Source organism: Ctenopharyngodon idella, chromosome 4 (assembly GCF_019924925.1).
Source record: "Ctenopharyngodon idella isolate HZGC_01 chromosome 4, HZGC01, whole genome shotgun sequence".
NCBI classification, from domain to species: Eukaryota; Metazoa; Chordata; class Actinopteri; order Cypriniformes; family Xenocyprididae; genus Ctenopharyngodon; species Ctenopharyngodon idella.
Window position 1 is genome coordinate 19,157,301 of NC_067223.1, and position 16,336 is coordinate 19,173,636.

At 40.9% G+C, this 16,336-nt stretch overlaps 2 protein-coding genes across 13 annotated transcripts in view; one reads left to right on the forward strand and one right to left on the reverse strand.

Moving 5' to 3' along the window:
• LOC127510659 (uncharacterized) overlaps positions 1-9,320 on the forward strand; it is a 72,298-nt gene extending 62,978 nt beyond the window's left edge. Inside the window, exons 2-3 of one of the 3 annotated variants that reach the window (XR_007929689.1) lie at positions 4,929-6,266; positions 7,802-9,320. Coding sequence is in view for 2 of the 3 variants with exons in the window: in XM_051890517.1 (XP_051746477.1) it covers positions 7,802-7,804 (3 nt within the window). In the remaining variant the exon portion in view is untranslated. The other 2 variants (XM_051890517.1, XM_051890516.1) reach the window with 2 other exon arrangements.
• Positions 1-16,336, reverse strand: part of LOC127510578 (NACHT, LRR and PYD domains-containing protein 3-like) — a 104,962-nt gene that overhangs the window by 78,554 nt on the left and 10,072 nt on the right. For 7 of the 10 annotated variants that reach the window (XM_051890229.1, XM_051890228.1, XM_051890227.1 and 4 more), the window contains 3 exons: positions 14,266-16,134; positions 10,371-10,541; positions 813-986 (listed from right to left, as the gene is read on the reverse strand). The exons of the other annotated variants lie outside the window; for them this stretch is intronic. In XM_051890229.1, the coding sequence (XP_051746189.1) occupies positions 813-986; positions 10,371-10,541; positions 14,266-16,134 (2,214 nt within the window). The remainder of the gene's footprint in view (positions 1-812; positions 987-10,370; positions 10,542-14,265; positions 16,135-16,336) is intronic. 10 annotated transcript variants of the gene reach the window in all.

A 16,336-nucleotide genomic window follows, 5' to 3' on the forward strand; every position in this document is an offset into this window, starting at 1 on the left:
TACAAACATCAAGTCAAAACGAATTTATTTAAAACAAAACTGAAACATCATTGGGCTCACGGCTACCTCTCTCATTCAGCATGAATCCAAATGTTTCCATATTCACAATCTTACATTTGGCTGATAAACTATATTACGTAAATAAGGCTTTATACTTCACTCATGTCATGTTCCAACCGAATTCCGGAAAAGTTGGGATGTTTTTTAAATTTGAATAAAATTAAAAATAAATGACTTTCAAATCACCTGAGCCAATATTTTATTCACAATGGAACACAGATAACATAAATGTTTAAACTGAGAAATGTTACAATTTTATGCACAAAATGAGCTCATTTCAAATTTGATGCCTGCTACAGGTATCAAAATAGTTGGCACGAGGGCAAAAAATGGCTGAAAAAGCAAGAAATTTTGAAAAGATGGCCACTTCCAAGTAGGTATAAGGGGCTTTCCTTGCCATAAATGCTTGGATAACATGCGTACGACTCCTTTGATTAAAAATAATGGCTAGTGCAGTGGCTGGGATATATGTAAACCTAACATCCGTTGGCATGATTTTTGGAATGACTTAACACGAGAGGACAAAAAGACGTTTTAGTCGCATAACATTGGTTATTAGAAACGCCGTCATTTTTCAATATTTTTTTTATCGATATTTAGTAAATATCGCAAAAGATTTGTGCAAATCTGTAATGGAAACGCGGCTGCTAATACTTTCATACTACAATATACATAGGGAGAAGTATCCGCTAGCCATCATTATAAACACATATTCATTGAACATGGTGAATAAGAAACAGTGAAAGTCAAACCTCAGTATGTTCAGTTGACAGTGTGAACTTTTAAGTCCAGTAGAAAGCAGCTTCACTCCTGAATCATGCAGGTCATTGTTACTCAGGTCCAGCTCTCTGAGATTGGAGTTTGATGATTGAAGAACTGAAGACAAACTTTCACAGCTCTGATCAGACAGACAACATCCAGCAAGTCTGTAACAGAGACAGAGATAGTAATAATACTTAGTAGTAATATTTAATAGTAATGTTTTCTTTATTATGTACAACACAGTTGTGGCAGGTCTAGAATTGCATGTTAGAAACCCCATTTCTGAATAGCATAAAGAGAGCACAGCTTTGCGTCTCTTATGGAGTCATTGTCCACCCTTCATGTGCATTAATCCTGCTTTTATTTCTTGCGTTAGCCAGTGGTTCTCAAACTTTTTTGGTTACGCCCCCCCTTTAACCCTCAAAAACCGACACGGCCGCCGGCAGCCAAAAAGAACTATTGTTCTTAAATGTTTAATAACTTTTAATCCAATCTGTATGCTTTAAAATGTACCGTAAAGAAAAGATATCGCATTTATCACATTCTGACATTCAGAGGCTCCGTGGTGAGACTGGTTACATCATCAAAATCTGCAGCATTGATTCGTCAAGGCAATGCATGTGGTTGTTCCTCTAAGCCAAACAGGAACGATTGTTGATGCCTAGTCCCACCTCCTATGCCCAGATTGGTTCAAACCATCATGTCTAATAAACATAGGTTTTGGTCATTTGAACCACAATACTATCATGTTTCTTTGGAAGTATGAATAAGCGCAAGTGAAAGTATTTGCGTGCGCGTGTATCTGCGTGTATGAAAAAACAAACACAAAAATAACAGATTTGAATGAGAATCCTCATGTTACAAAGCATGACTTTGACATAACATGAACCAAAAATGAGGATAAAACGGTTTCACATCGGATAAGTTATTGCAATTTATGTTTTCAAACGTGTCTCTACCCAGTGAACCGGTGCAATCACATGTGACGTGAACGTGAGGAGTACAGTCACAGGACTTATCTGTTTGGTTGTTATATTATCTAAATACTTATTTTATAGTTTGTGAAGATCATTAACATTAGTAGCTCAGTTGAACTACTTATTTTTCTCTCTCATTTTGTGTGTATTTTGTGAAAAAACCTTTGCACTGTTTTTATTTTCATTGCACAAGACAATTTTTATAATTGTTTTCATTACTTGCAACACTATTTGTTTTTATTCATATTCAGATTGAAAATATCATTCTCTAATAAGTCACTTTTGCTTTAGTGTTCTGTTGTATAAATTATTATTATTATTATTTTTTTTTTTTGTATTAATTTTACTTCCTGGTCTTTTTTGGACACACATTATCAATAAATAAAGTACACCTGTTTATCCCTAAATAGTAATATTGTAGTTTTATCTAGAGTAATATTGTAACAAATGGCTATAACTTGCTTAGAGATTGTTAAATTTAGACAAAATTTCATCTGAAAGTTTAAAACATCCAAATATAACTTTTTAAAAGAAAAAATCCAAACTTCAGGAGGTTTTGTGTGAGTTTACAGTGGAAAACACTAGAATTCTGGGAATTTTATCTATTCTCAGACAAAATAAATGTAAAATTGGCACTTTAAATGAGCTAAACTGAAACTTCAAGTTGTCCTGTTTAAAATGATATATGGCACTTGATGCTGACTGCTAAATGGGTTAGAAAACCAGAGAAAAGTGCAGGCGAGTCAGGTGTCCCAAAAATGCTCTAGGTCTTTAAGGGTTAAACCTTTAAATAAATAAATAAATACCTTTAATTTATTTTGAATAAACAAACAAAAAAAGTAAATATTTCAGTGATGCTTTGGATGTACAATATACAGAAAAACAAAAAATTATTCAGACGTTTTTGATATTTTTTATATTTTTCACTATAGTTCATTTATGTAAGTGAGGGTAGAAAAATAAAGTTCTTCATACAGTGGACTACTGGTAAAATTTATAAAAACCAAAAACTAAAAATTATTCAGACACTTTGACCTGATCGTGTTTTGGTTAAATGTTATCTAAGATTACTTTTTTCTGACACAGTTTAACTCTGAGATCTTGTCATATTTTTTAACTATAGTGAATAAACTGAATTAATGAATGAAATGTATATGGTGTCTGAACAAAATTTGGTTTGACTGTATAACAGCGCCAATATATAACAGTTTTTGACAATGCTTCACAAGCTCGGCTTCTTGTAAGTTTCGTCTTCTCACCAGAACACATACAGCAGTGGAGCACGCGCCGTTCACAATAGCAGCTTGTGATTCCGTCCGCTGGAGTGGTGCTTCTCTTTGTCAAGCAACTTCTATGTTGGGCTTGTTCAGATAGTGACAAGTCAAGAATCTGAAGAAGAATAATTCAGTGTAATTGGCATTCAGTGCCACTTTATAAAAGCAGAGCACCAACCGCTATTCACGCACTTGCAAGATATCTTTTTTTCCTGCTGATCACTTTGAGAACCACTGGTGTAAGCACACTTTGTCACCTTGGAATTATAAGGTTCTATCTGCGTTCTGAGCAGTTTTGAGATCTTGAGCTTCAAAGTTTTTGCATTCTATTAAGTAAAAATTATATGGAGGAACAAGTTTCTTTCTAAATAGAAAATGACAGGGACCCTAAATGTATTCTAAATGTACAATATCAATCCTCTCAAGTTTGTAAATGAGGATTTTTGGAATGGCTCAAATGCAGATAGAACCTTCTAATTCTAAAAAAACACTTTTCGTTATATAAGGTTTATAAGGTTCTATCTGGCAAAAAATTTATTGAAGCAATAATTTCCAAGAAACACAAACACTTTACTTATAATTAGTTTTAAAACATAAAATTAGTGTTGTAACAATGTGTTGACATGCATGAGAAAGTTACATTTAATGGGTTTTATGACATTTTTATATTTAAATGAATATTTTTTTTCTTGTTCAAGTTAAGCATAAAAGGCAGTGCTAAATATTTTGTCCAGTGCAGATGTTAAATTTAGGTAGGAATATGATGGGTAAACATTATTGCAGGAACCATTTAAGTTTAAGTTTCCTTTTGTTTAGACAGAAAGCAGCTTATGTAATACATCTGAGCAAGGCTTTATTCCACAGAAAGTGGGACAAGTGAAATGGCTTTCTCTCTAGACATCAGTATAGCTGAAATAACATGCTAACGTTTATTGTTGTAATTAAGACCCCATCAATTAAATTATTGACTATTTGACCTTTAAGGCTTGATATTGTAAAAATTTAAGACATTTTAAGACTAAAAAAACAGCAAGAAAACATGCAACGCTTCAGCAAAAGTGTTTAACAAAGTTTAATAAACATTCAAAAATGTTTCACTTTGAACTTAGCATGTTTCCTAAATACCTGCAAACATATTGGGGTATGAGCCCTTTCACAATCTCTCAAAACTATCATTTTCAACATCTTCCAAATCAATATTTTGATCGCTGATAGCTTCACCAGATCCTCCATCAAGTGACAGTGACACTCATATTTGATTGCATTCAGTACTTGCTGTGCAGTAAATCGCTAAACCATTTCATGTTTTGCCTATTCTTTTGTTTTCTGTCTGAATGAAACGTCACTTCATCATTGTGTATCAGACATTGCCAACTTGAGGAATAAAGGTGAATTGCACTTATTCTGTCATCAAAGATTCAATTATTGTTGTGCAGTATAAAAATATACATACACAGATACACACCTCAGGTCGTTTGCGACCCTATACAATTTTTACAAAAAAATGAATAGGAAAATAGGCATTCTTTTATAATTTTATGATTTTTTTTTCTTGTTATATACAGGTGCTGGTCATATAATTAGAATATCATCAAAAAGTTGATTTATTTCACTAATTCCATTCAAAAAGTGAAACTTGTATATTATATTCATTCATTACACACAGACTGATATATTTCAAATGTTTATTTCTTTTAATTTTGATGATTATAACTGACAACTAAGGAAAATCCCAAATTCAGTTGTGGCGAGGGGGGCGTGGTTCAGCGGAGTCAGCAGCGGGAGAGAGAGTCAGGAGACGAACGGTGAGTGAGTGGGTTAAATGCAAATGACGAACACCTGTCTCTTGTTTCAGTAATTGGTGTGGAGAGAGTATATAACACCAGGAGAAACAGGAGTGGAAGAGAGAGAGAAGGACTACTGACTGCTGCCCGCTGGATACGTCTTTTCGAGAGCGAATTGTGAATGATTTATGACCGCTTTGTGCCTGTCTGCACCCCTTTTGTTTTGTATATGGTGAATTAGTGCAAATAAAAGCAGTCAGTAGTCAAGCCGACCCTGTCCTCTTCCTTCCTGAATCCTGAACCTTGCTACACTGGTGCCGAAACCCGGGAAGGAAGACGGAAGCCGCCGCCATGCAATCGTCCTCCGGATCGCCATTTGCGGAGATTATCACCTCCCTCGCGGTCATGCAACAAGAACAACACCAGGCCCTGCTTGAGACAGGATCAAGAAAGGTGCTTCCAAGTCGTTGTTCAAGCCCAGCAGGAGGACCGCGAGAGGTTCCGGAGCTGGATTGACCGGGAGGTTCGACCGGAAGCCCTGGAACCTCGAGCTGTGCCCGCCCACCTACCACTCCACAAAATGGGATCTGAGGACGACCCGGAGGTATTCATCGACCTTTTCCAGAAGACGGCCGAGCTGTCGGGCTGGCCGCGGGACCAGTGGCCGATGCGCCTGGTCCCGTTGCTCTCCGGGGAGTCCCAGATAGCGGCACAGCAGCTTCCGGTGCAGAATCTCCTGGTCTTCGACGACCTGAAAAGGGCCATCCTCCAGCGGGTCCCTGGAACTGGGCGAGTCCGGCCGACCGTTCGTGTTGGCCCAACAGCTTCGGGACTCCTGCCGCAAATGGCTGTTGGCTGAGGGAAGCGACGTGGAGAAGATTGTCGATCGAGTGGTACTGGAGCAGTTCATTACTCGGCTCCCACGGAGGACAGCCGAGTGGGTCCAGTGCCACCGCCCCATCCACCTTGCGGAGGACCATATGGTGGCGTGCCCAGGGGTCGGCGAACCCCTCCCATCTGTCTCTCTCTCTCCTTCTTCCCCTTCTGTTCCTCTCTCTCGTCCTGTCCCTCTCCCCAGGTCCCGCCCACCTGTCCATCCTCGAGTCCCGCCCCGGGGGCGGGGCGGGTTTGACCAGAGCCAGTTGGGGGGTCCCAGAGCCCCGCCCAGGAGGGCGGGATTGACTTCCGCTGGACAGGACCCCGCTCCTGTTTCTCCGCTTTCTCCACGCCAATCATTTACCCCACTCCCTGCCACTGGGGCGGCGGGGAGGTCTGGGCCAGCCTGTTGGCGTTGCGGGGACCCGGAGCATTTCGTGGACAGGTGCCCAGTGATGGAGGTTGGGACAATGGTCCGGGTCCCGGACGCCCCGCAGGCTGCCCCCGGTCAAGCTGGCTGGTATCAAATACCTGTGAGTATCAAGGGGGGTACCTATCAGGCCTTGGTGGATTCAGGCTGTAACCAAACCTCGATCCATCAAAGCCTGATGTCATCCGGGGCATTGGATACAAGCCGCGTGGTTAAGGTGCGGTGTGTACACGGGGATGTGGTGGTATATCCGGTAGTGCCGGTCATTATCCAATTCAGGGGCCAAAAGCATAGCGTTGAGGTGGCAGTTAATCCGCACCTCCGGCATCCGTTAATTTTGGGGACAAATTGGCCAGCATTTTCTGAATTATTGGGTTATTTATGCACGGATGCCTCTTGGGGGAAAAAGGCGATGGTTGGGGATGCGCAAGTACAGGCGGGAGAGACTGAACGGGGACCACTGAGTGCTGCTTCAGGGGAACAGAGTGAAATTGAGAGAATAATTCTCTCGGATCGCGATGACTTTCCCCTGGAGCAGTCTCAGGATGAGACCCTAAAACGTGCATTTGAGCAGGTCCAAACCATCGACGGTCAGCCTCTCCAGGCTGGACGGGCGCTTACCTATCCATATTTTGCAGTTATAAAAAAATCGGTTGTTTTGGGTGACCCAAGACACCCAGACAAAAGAAGATACAACCCAGTTGTTAGTTCCAAGGAGCCGCAGGGAAATGCTTTTCCAAGCGGCTCATTCTAATCCAATGGCTCGACACTTAGGACAGGCAACGACACTAAATCGCATCATGACCCGATTCTTTTGGCCGGGCATTCACGAGAATGTGCGCAGGTGGTGTGCGTCTTGTCGTGAATGTCAGTTGGTAAATCCACCGGCCACCCCAAAAGCGCCTTTGCGCCCCCTCCCATTAATGCAGGTCCCCTTCGAGAGAATTGGTATGGACCTCATCGGGCCATTAGAGCGATCAGCCAGGGGACATCGCTTTGCATTAGTCATTGTGGATTATGCAACTCGATATCCTGAAGCAGTGGCCCGCGAAGAGTGTTGCGGACGCACTGTTTACTTTAATCTCCCGGGTGGGGATTCCAAAAGAAATCCTCACCGATCAAGGCACAGCGTTTATGTCACGTACTTTACGCGAACTTTACGAATTATTGGGCATTAAACGGTCCGTACCAGCGTCTTTCACCCACAAACTGACAGGCTGGTCGAACGTTTTAATCGCACGCTTAAAACCATGATTCATAAATTCGTGCAAGAAGACGCCAAAAATTGGGATAAATGGTTAGAACCCCTGTTGTTCGCTGTGCGAGAAGTCCCGCAAGCCTCCACGGGGTTTTCCCCCTTCGAGCTTCTTTACGGACGCCAGCCCCGCGGGGTACTGGATGTCCTGAGAGAAACTTGGGAGGACGGACCATCTCAGAGTAAAAACGAAATTCAGTATGTAATGGACTTGAGAACAAAACTCCACACTTTGGGGCGGCTCCCCGGCCTGAGTCGGGCGGTGGGGGTATGTGGCGAGGGGGGCGTGGTTCAGCGGAGTCAGCAGCGGGAGAGAGAGTCAGGAGACGAACGGTGAGTGAGTGGGTTAAATGCAAATGACGAACACCTGTCTCTTGTTTCAGTAATTGGTGTGGAGAGAGTATATAACACCAGGAGAAACAGGAGTGGAAGAGAGAGAGAAGGACTACTGACTGCTGCCCGCTGGATACGTCTTTTCGAGAGCGAATTGTGAATGATTTATGACCGCTTTGTGCCTGTCTGCACCCCTTTTGTTTTGTATATGGTGAATTAGTGCAAATAAAAGCAGTCAGTAGTCAAGCCGACCCTGTCCTCTTCCTTCCTGAATCCTGAACCTTGCTACATCAGTATCTAAGAAAATTAGAATATTGTGAAAAGGTTCAATATTGATGACACACTCTAATCAGCTAATTAACTCAACACACCTGCAAAGGCCTTTAAATGGTCTCTCAGTCTAGTTCTGTAGGCTACACAATCATGGGGAAGACTGCTGACTTGACAGTTGTCCAAAAGACGACCATTGACACCTTGCACAAGGAGGGCAAAACACAAAAGATCATTGCAAAAGAGGCTGGCTGTTCACAGAGCTCTGTGTCCAAGCACATTAATAGAGAGGTGAAGGGAAGGAAAAGATGTGGTAGAAAAAAGTGTACAAGCAATAGGGATAACCGCACCCTGGAGAGGATTGTGAAACAAAACCCATTCAAAAATGTGGGGGAGATTCACAAAGAGTGGACTGCAGCTGGAGTCAGTGCTTCAAGAACCACTACGCACAGACGTATGCAAGACATGGGTTTCAGCTGTCGCATTCCTTGCGTCAAGCCACTCTTGAACAACAGACAGCGTCAGAAGCATCTCGCCTGGGCTGAAGACAAAAAGGACTGGACTGCTGCTGAGTGGTCCAAAGTTATGTTCTCTGATGAAAGTAAATTTTGCATTTGCTTTGGAAATCAGGGTCCCAGAGTCTGGAGGAAGAGAGGAGAGGCACACAATCCACATCACAATCCACATTGCTTGAGGTCCAGTGTAAAGTTTCCACAGTCAGTGTTTGGTTTGGGGTGCCATGTCATCTGCTGGTGTTGGTCCACTGTGTTTTCTGAGGTCCAAGGTCAACGCAGCCATATACCAGGAAGTTTTAGACCACTTCATGCTTCCTGCTGCTGACCAACTTTATGGAGATGCAGATTTCATTTTCCAACAGGACTTGGCACATGCACACAGTGCCAAAGCTACCAGTACCTGGTTTAAGGACCATGGTATCCCTGTTCTTAATTGGCCAGCAAACTCGCCTGACCTTAACCCCATAGAAAATCTAGGGGGTATTGTGAAGAGGAAGATGCGATATGCCAGAACCAACAATGCAGAAGAGCTGAAGGCCACTATCAGAGCAACCTGGGCTCTTATAACACCTGAGCAGTGCCACAGACTGATCGACTCCATGCCACGCCGCATTGCTGCAATAATTCAGGAAAAAGGAGCCCCAACTAAGTATTGAGTGCTGTACATGCTCATACTTTTCATGTTCATACTTTTCAGTTGGCCAAGATTTCTAAAAATCCTTTCTTTGTATTGGTCATAAGTAATATTCTAATTTTCTGAGATATTAAATTTGGGATTTTCCTTAGTTGTCAGTTATAATCATCAAAATTAAAAGAAATAAACATTTGAAATATATCAGTCTGTGTGTAATGAATGAATATAATATACAAGTTTCACTTTTTGAATTGGTGGAATTAGTGAAATAAATCAACTTTTTGATGATATTCTAATTATATGACCAGCACCTGTACTTTATAATGAATTGCTTGAGGAATACTAAGAAAGTTGATGTCTAACTTTGAAAAATTAATGAGGAAGAGGGTAGTGAATGACGTCCCAGGTCGATAAAGACCCGAGGTATGCATTTAAGGGTTAACACGTACACATATTTCAAGAATTAGTTTAATTCAGGGGAATCATAAGGCCAATCCTGACTGAAGAGAGGAGGAGCTGGGGATGGAGGAGGGTAATTAGCTCCTGAGAAAAGCAATAGCTGCTGATAACACTGAGGAGCTTATATATAGAGTCTGTGATAGGTGTGATAGATTCCTATAGGTAGACGTGAGTCACCTGGGAGTCAGCTGATGCAAGCCAGAACTGACACTAATGCTTGATTTTTTTTTTAGGTTGGACCAGCCAATGCGCATGTGCAGCCCTAAATGCATGTCTCAGAACACTGACTGTTTTTATAGCAACCGGAGCTTCAAATGACAGCAGTGCAGTTTTATTTAGAAGGCGGGACTTATTTCATCATATTTCGCATAGTACTTTCTCCTATTCATAGTAATATGAGTGCATGGTCTTTCTATACATAAAGGCTTTGATAAAACTAGTGGTGTAGAGAATGGATGATACAGTAAAAAGATGTAAAACCATGCTTATGTGAACATTTACATTTACCAGAAAAGCAAATTTCATCCTTCCATTTATTTTCTAAATGTAGGAATGCTGAAATGCTAGAGCCTATCTCAGCATCTCAGGATGCAGGCAGGGAAACACCCTGGATGGATGGCTAACACACACACACACACACACACACACACACACACCTGTGGTGCACTGAGCCACTGTGCCACCCCAATACAGCAATTTAATTGGTTTTATGTGTAAAAGGATTTAATGTGAAAGTCAAACCTTAGTATATTTAGTTGACAGAGTGAACTCTTCATCCCAACAGAGAGCATCTTAATGCCTGAATCCTGCAGGTCATTGAAACTCAGGTTGAGGTCTCTGAGATGGGAGTTTGATTGTAGAGCTGAAGACAAACTTTCACAATGCTGATCAGAGAGATGACATCCAGCAAGTCTATAACACAGGATGAAATAATGGAATAAGGAGGATATGGATGGTTAAGACTGTAAGAGTGGAAAATGTGGAGTCATTTTATTAATATTCAACCTCCTGGATCCAAGTGAGACCAGTAAAAAGGAAAAAAATTCTTCAATTTAAAATGAAAAATCAAAGACGGCTGAAAATAATGTGAATGGTTGAACTTAAGCACATTTTGCACAGTCAAATGGAAGCTAGGTATGTGTGATGGTTTCAAATTTTCATGTTGCGATAATTGCTGAAGCTTTTATCACAGAATACCGTATTATCACGATATTGAAATAAGTTGCGAAATAAATTGCAAAAAAAAGTGTTGTCATAGTATAACAGGTGTAAGAACGCTGAACAATTAAATACAATAACACAATTCACAAAAAAATATATTAAAGTAAAATGTTTCAAAAAGATTAAACTGCAAAAGAATTATAAAGAACAACAGATAACACTTTACAATAAGGTCTCATTATTTAACGTTAGTTAATGCATTAACTAAGATTAAGAATGAGCAATAGCTACATTTGTTACAGAAGGTATTATTTTTTGTTAATGTTAGTTAAAAATACTGATCATTGTTAGTTTTAGCTCCGGTCCATTAAATAATAGTTACAACTTTTGTTTTTATTAATGTTATTAAACTTTAACTAAGAAATTAACATTAACTAAGATTAATAAATGCTTTTTAAGTATTTTTCATGGTCAGTTTGATAATAATGAATTAACATGTTAACTAATGAAGCCTTATGTCACAAGTTCATATGACAAGTTTTACTGAACAATAACAAATGTACTCAGAACATTTTCAATCATTATAGAGCATGTTGTAGTCCACATTAAAATATAAAAATGTTTAAATGTTGTTTTTAAATATTGTATTTGGTGTATAAGTATTTGGTGCTGTGATGATTTTGCTATATTCTTTATATCATGTATGTAAATGTATCCGTGCAGAGCACGACTGCTGAAAGTTACTAACATGTTAGAGTGATAAAGAAATATGGGTGAATGAGAAAATAAAGAGCAGAATATGATTGTCAAGTTGTTAGTAGCACAAGAGAACTGAATTCGCTGCTTGCACGCTAACAGGCAGCTTTCTGTGTCCACACACCTGAAGTGCGTGCAGAAAGCCACTTCTCAGACAGAGTGCAATCCCAAATTCAGTTGTCTTTAATGGCTTATTGTGCTTGAACGGTCAGATACACAACTAAATGCCAGTTGGATCTGTGCATTAGGTCTTACCCGGATACGCTGGCACACTGAAGCGTTCTTTGTTTACATTAGTAATTAACTTCACAAACTATACATCATTTATAAGGTCTAAGACTCAAGCTTCAATTGTTGTCCACATTGAGGTGTCAAGATAATGGAGGAGAGACTGTGAGCAACGATATGTGAAGATGCCCTAGCTGAAGAGCTGCTTGCTAGCTATATCTCCCCTGGTGCTGCATCCTCTTTAAAGGCTTCCACCTAGCCAATGGAGTGAGCGCATTCAGCTCTCAAGGAAACTGCATGCGATCACTGTTATGAGCCGCGGTGAGGGAGCTCTCCTCTCACTTAACTTTTTTCTTGTGGGATGAAAGTCCAGTGTTTGCACTTTGCGGTTCAGACCCCATATCTGCTGAAAGAGTATGGCAGCTTCAATCATGGGGTCACAAGTGGACAGAGTAGAGGCAGACATTATCAAATAAATCCACCTCCTCTGCTTATCACCTTGTGGCTTATGTCAAGGAATATGCGGAGGCAAGACAGGCCTGTGGGGCCCTGCAACCATGAAATCCGCCCAATTTCTACTTAGTAGTGTTCCTGGAGAGTGGTGTCCTCCCCCCTAAGGTTGGGACACAGGTGTTGTGGCAACTCCAGGCCCACCCATTGAGCACTATCTCCTGAGGCAGTCAAAAAAACCTATGGATGCCACAGATTTAGCCATCCATGCCACAAAAGTCACAGGAGATACATCCCTCTCTGGGGGTCTTTGAGGGTTGATGCAGGGTGAACGGAGTTATGTAGGGCAGTATAGATTCTCTCTACTTTGTTCACATTCCTCCCCAACTACTGTTTGGTTTTGAAGTAGGTCAGAGGTTAGATGTATGCACCCTATTAGATGGGTGCTCTACTATAGCCCTCAACAATGCTAAGTAGAGGAAGTTCACCTGCAGGATGTCCCTCCTTATTATCTATCGCTTACTATTGTTCAGTGCTGAAAAAAGACAAAACGCTAGCTATAGCAGCTCTTAGGTAGAGTGCCTTGACTCAAGGCAGGGTATGAGTGACCATTATGTCCTGCTCTCATTTACATTTCCTGAGTAAATGGTAGGATGTATGCTCCCCCTTGAATGGGTATAAATACTGAAGGGAGGTGCTAATTACTGAAGTTTTTGGCACCTTGCATACTTCCTTTTGGTAAGCTGCTCAAGTACCCCTTACAATAGAGAAAGGTGAATGGAACTATGATGGGCAATTCAAAAGAGTACCTTTGTTTCGTTTACCTCTCTCCCCAACTGTCGTTGGGTCTGGAAGAAGGGATAAATGCTCCTCTTTGGTAGGGTGCTATAGGAATGATAAGAATTACAAACTGATGAGATAGAGGTGGATAGCCCGTGACACCCATCCTTATCATTGTAGCATTCTATAGTTTAGCCATTAGCTATAGTGAGTCCTGGAGACGTGCCTTTACTCAGGTCAGGGTATGAACTATTCTCCCCTAATCACTCTAGGGCTGATCCCTAAGAGCCTCTTCAAATACTAGTGAGATATGCACTATGTTGGGAATTTTCCCTTTGGAAAACCCCGCTCTGGGGACCATATAGGGCTAAGGCCTGTCCCACAAGGGAGGGAGGAAGGTGTAACATCTGTTTTTTTTCCTTGCTGTAGAGCATAGAAGCTTGGAGATCTTTCCTAGTATATTGGCTCAGAAGCATGTCAATAAGATGGTCTCATCCCATGTGACTCATATAGTGGCACTACTCCCTAACTCCGACTGGGTAGTCCCTAGTGACAATTTATGCTATGCCCACTATGTTTGTGGATATTCACAGTTTAGTGAGGCAGGCATTCAGATACCAGATGCAGTGTCAAAGTTCCACTTCGAAAGGGAACATTTTAGGTTGCGTATGCAACCTGGTTCCCTGAGAATGGGAACGAGACACTGCGTTTCATTGACTGTCTGCATATCTCCTTCAGACAAAAGAGTACACTCACAGGCTGTTCGCGTGTGACGTCATGGACTGCCATCTGCCAATGATTATTGGCTCTTGTCTACATGTGCCTCAGACACCGGTCACGCTAATGGCATTCTCCATAGCATCAATACTAGATGCAGAGTCTCGTTTCCCTTCTCAGGGAACTTGTTGCATACGCATTGCGCAACCTAAGATGTTTTTTTATTTAATATTTGATTACTTTTGAGTTTATGTAATTTGTGTCTTTGTTCTATTGTTTTTATTTCTTATTGTTTTATTTCTTATTGTAGACTTTATTTCTTTGAAGAAAATGTCTTTTGACTAATAAGCAATACTTTGAGGTATAAAAGTGTTAAACTTTCAATTCTTAATGTGAAGTGGTTGTAAACATTTTCCACACAGATGTGCTTCTACTGTCTACTGTTCAGTGTGCTTTCAACTGCTTATTTCCTTTCTGCTTCAATGTTTAAGTTTCAACTACAGACAAATCTGTTTCTTCTGTGATGACATGAATGGATACTCACAGAGCTTTTCTGCAGTTTATCACAGCTGGTATCAGTCTCCATCTACCCTCCTCTGGTGTGTTGTATTTCATGGGATCAAACTCATCCAGCACATCCTCTGACATCTGAATCATGTAGGCTATTGCTGAGCAAAGAGAAGGAGAGAGATACAATTCTTTGTCTGATTTCAAAAACTCCTGAATCTCTCTGTACAGAGTCTGATCATTCATTTCAAGCAAACAGAGGAACAGATTAATGGATTTGTCAGGTGAAATGTTGAAACATCCCTTGATTGTGTCTTTAACATGCCGTGCAAATGCTTTGACGATCTTGGAGCTGTTCTCTGTGTTTGTTAGTAGATCCTGTAAGAGTCTCTGATTGGACTCCACTGCAACGCCCAGACAGAACCTCAGGAACACATCCAGGTGTCCGTTTTTACTCCAAAGGGTTTTATCAACTGCTAATTTCAGTAGTTCATACTGTGAGATTTTCTTAGGTCTGTTTTTCTTAGATCTGTACCTCTTGTATTTATCATCCAGAAAACACTGCAATGGTTCCATGTTTTTCATTAGATGAGAGTAAAAGACATAGAAAGCAGCGAGAAACTCCTGAAAGCTTAGATGTATGAAGCTGTAAACTTTCTTCTGATGAATCACAGATTCCTCCTTAAAGATCTCAGCGCAAATCCCAAAATACACTGAGGTGTCAGTGACATCTATGCCACTCTCTCTCAGGTCCTCCTCATAGAACATCACATTGCCCTTCATCAGCTGTTTGAAAGCCAGTTCACCAAGTTTTACAATCATTTCTCTATTAGACTGCATGAGTTTTTCTGGATTTCTCTCTTCATACATCTGATTCCTCATGTTGATCTGAATAAGTAGGAACTGGATATACATTTCAGTCAGAGTTTGAGGGATTTCTGTACTGTCATCTTGTTTCAGGATGTTTTGAAACACAGTAGACGAGATCCAGCAGAAGACAGGTATGTTGCACATGATGTGGATGCCTCTTGCTCTTCTGATGTGTGAGATGATTTTTCTGGCTTGATGCTCATCACTGATTCTCTTCCTGAAATATTCCTCCTTCTGAGGCTCACTGAATCCATGAATTTCTGTCATACGGTTGATGTATTTGGAAGGGATCTGATTGGCTGCTGCTGGTCTGGAGGTGATCCAGATGAGAGCAGAGGGAAGCAGCTCTCTTTTCATGAGGTTTGATATCAACACACCCACTGATGAAGTTTCGGTCACATCAGAAACTTTCGCACTGTCTGAAAACATTAGTGTAATTCTGCTTTCATCCAGACCATCAAAGATGAACACAACTTTACACTCCTCATAAATCTTTGAGTCCAGATCTTTAAGTTCAGGATGAAAGGCCAGCAGAAGTTTGTAAAGACTGTACTGATGATCTCCTATCAAGTTCAGCTCTCGAAATGGAAGAACAAACATGAAATCTACATCGTGATTGGCTTTTCCCTCGGCCCAGTCCAGAACGAACTTCGCAACAGAGACGGTTTTTCCAATTCCAGCAATGCCTTTAGTAAGAACAGCCTTGATTTTGTCTTTCTCCTCACATCCTGGCTCAAGTGAAGCTTTGAATATGTCATTGCAGTAGATTGCATTGTCTTGTGAGTGTAGTGTTCTGGCTGTGCCCTCCATGTGTAAAACCTCATGTTCTTCATTCACTCCTTCACTCTCATCCTCTATGATGCAAGGCTGTGTATAGAAACTTTTCAGGAAGGTTTGATTCTCTTGTAGTTTGAGGCTATTTAATAAGCTCTCATACTTATTTTTCATGCTGGTTTTGTGTTGGTCTTTGACTCTCTGTAGTTCATCATATAACGGTTGGTGAGAATCAGGCTGCAGGTGTCCAGTCTGATCATCTCTATCCACACAGCAGAAACAAGAACAACACAAAGAATGAATATGAGCATGAGCAAAAAGATCTTCTAGAAAAGCCCTGTTAGTTATTCTCAAAACCTGGTAAGACATGATAAACAGCTTAAATATAGGCCCAAAATATTTTTATGCAGAAACTATCCCAGATCAGGTAGAATCTTTATTCTTCAAATGACTCTTTTGGTGCG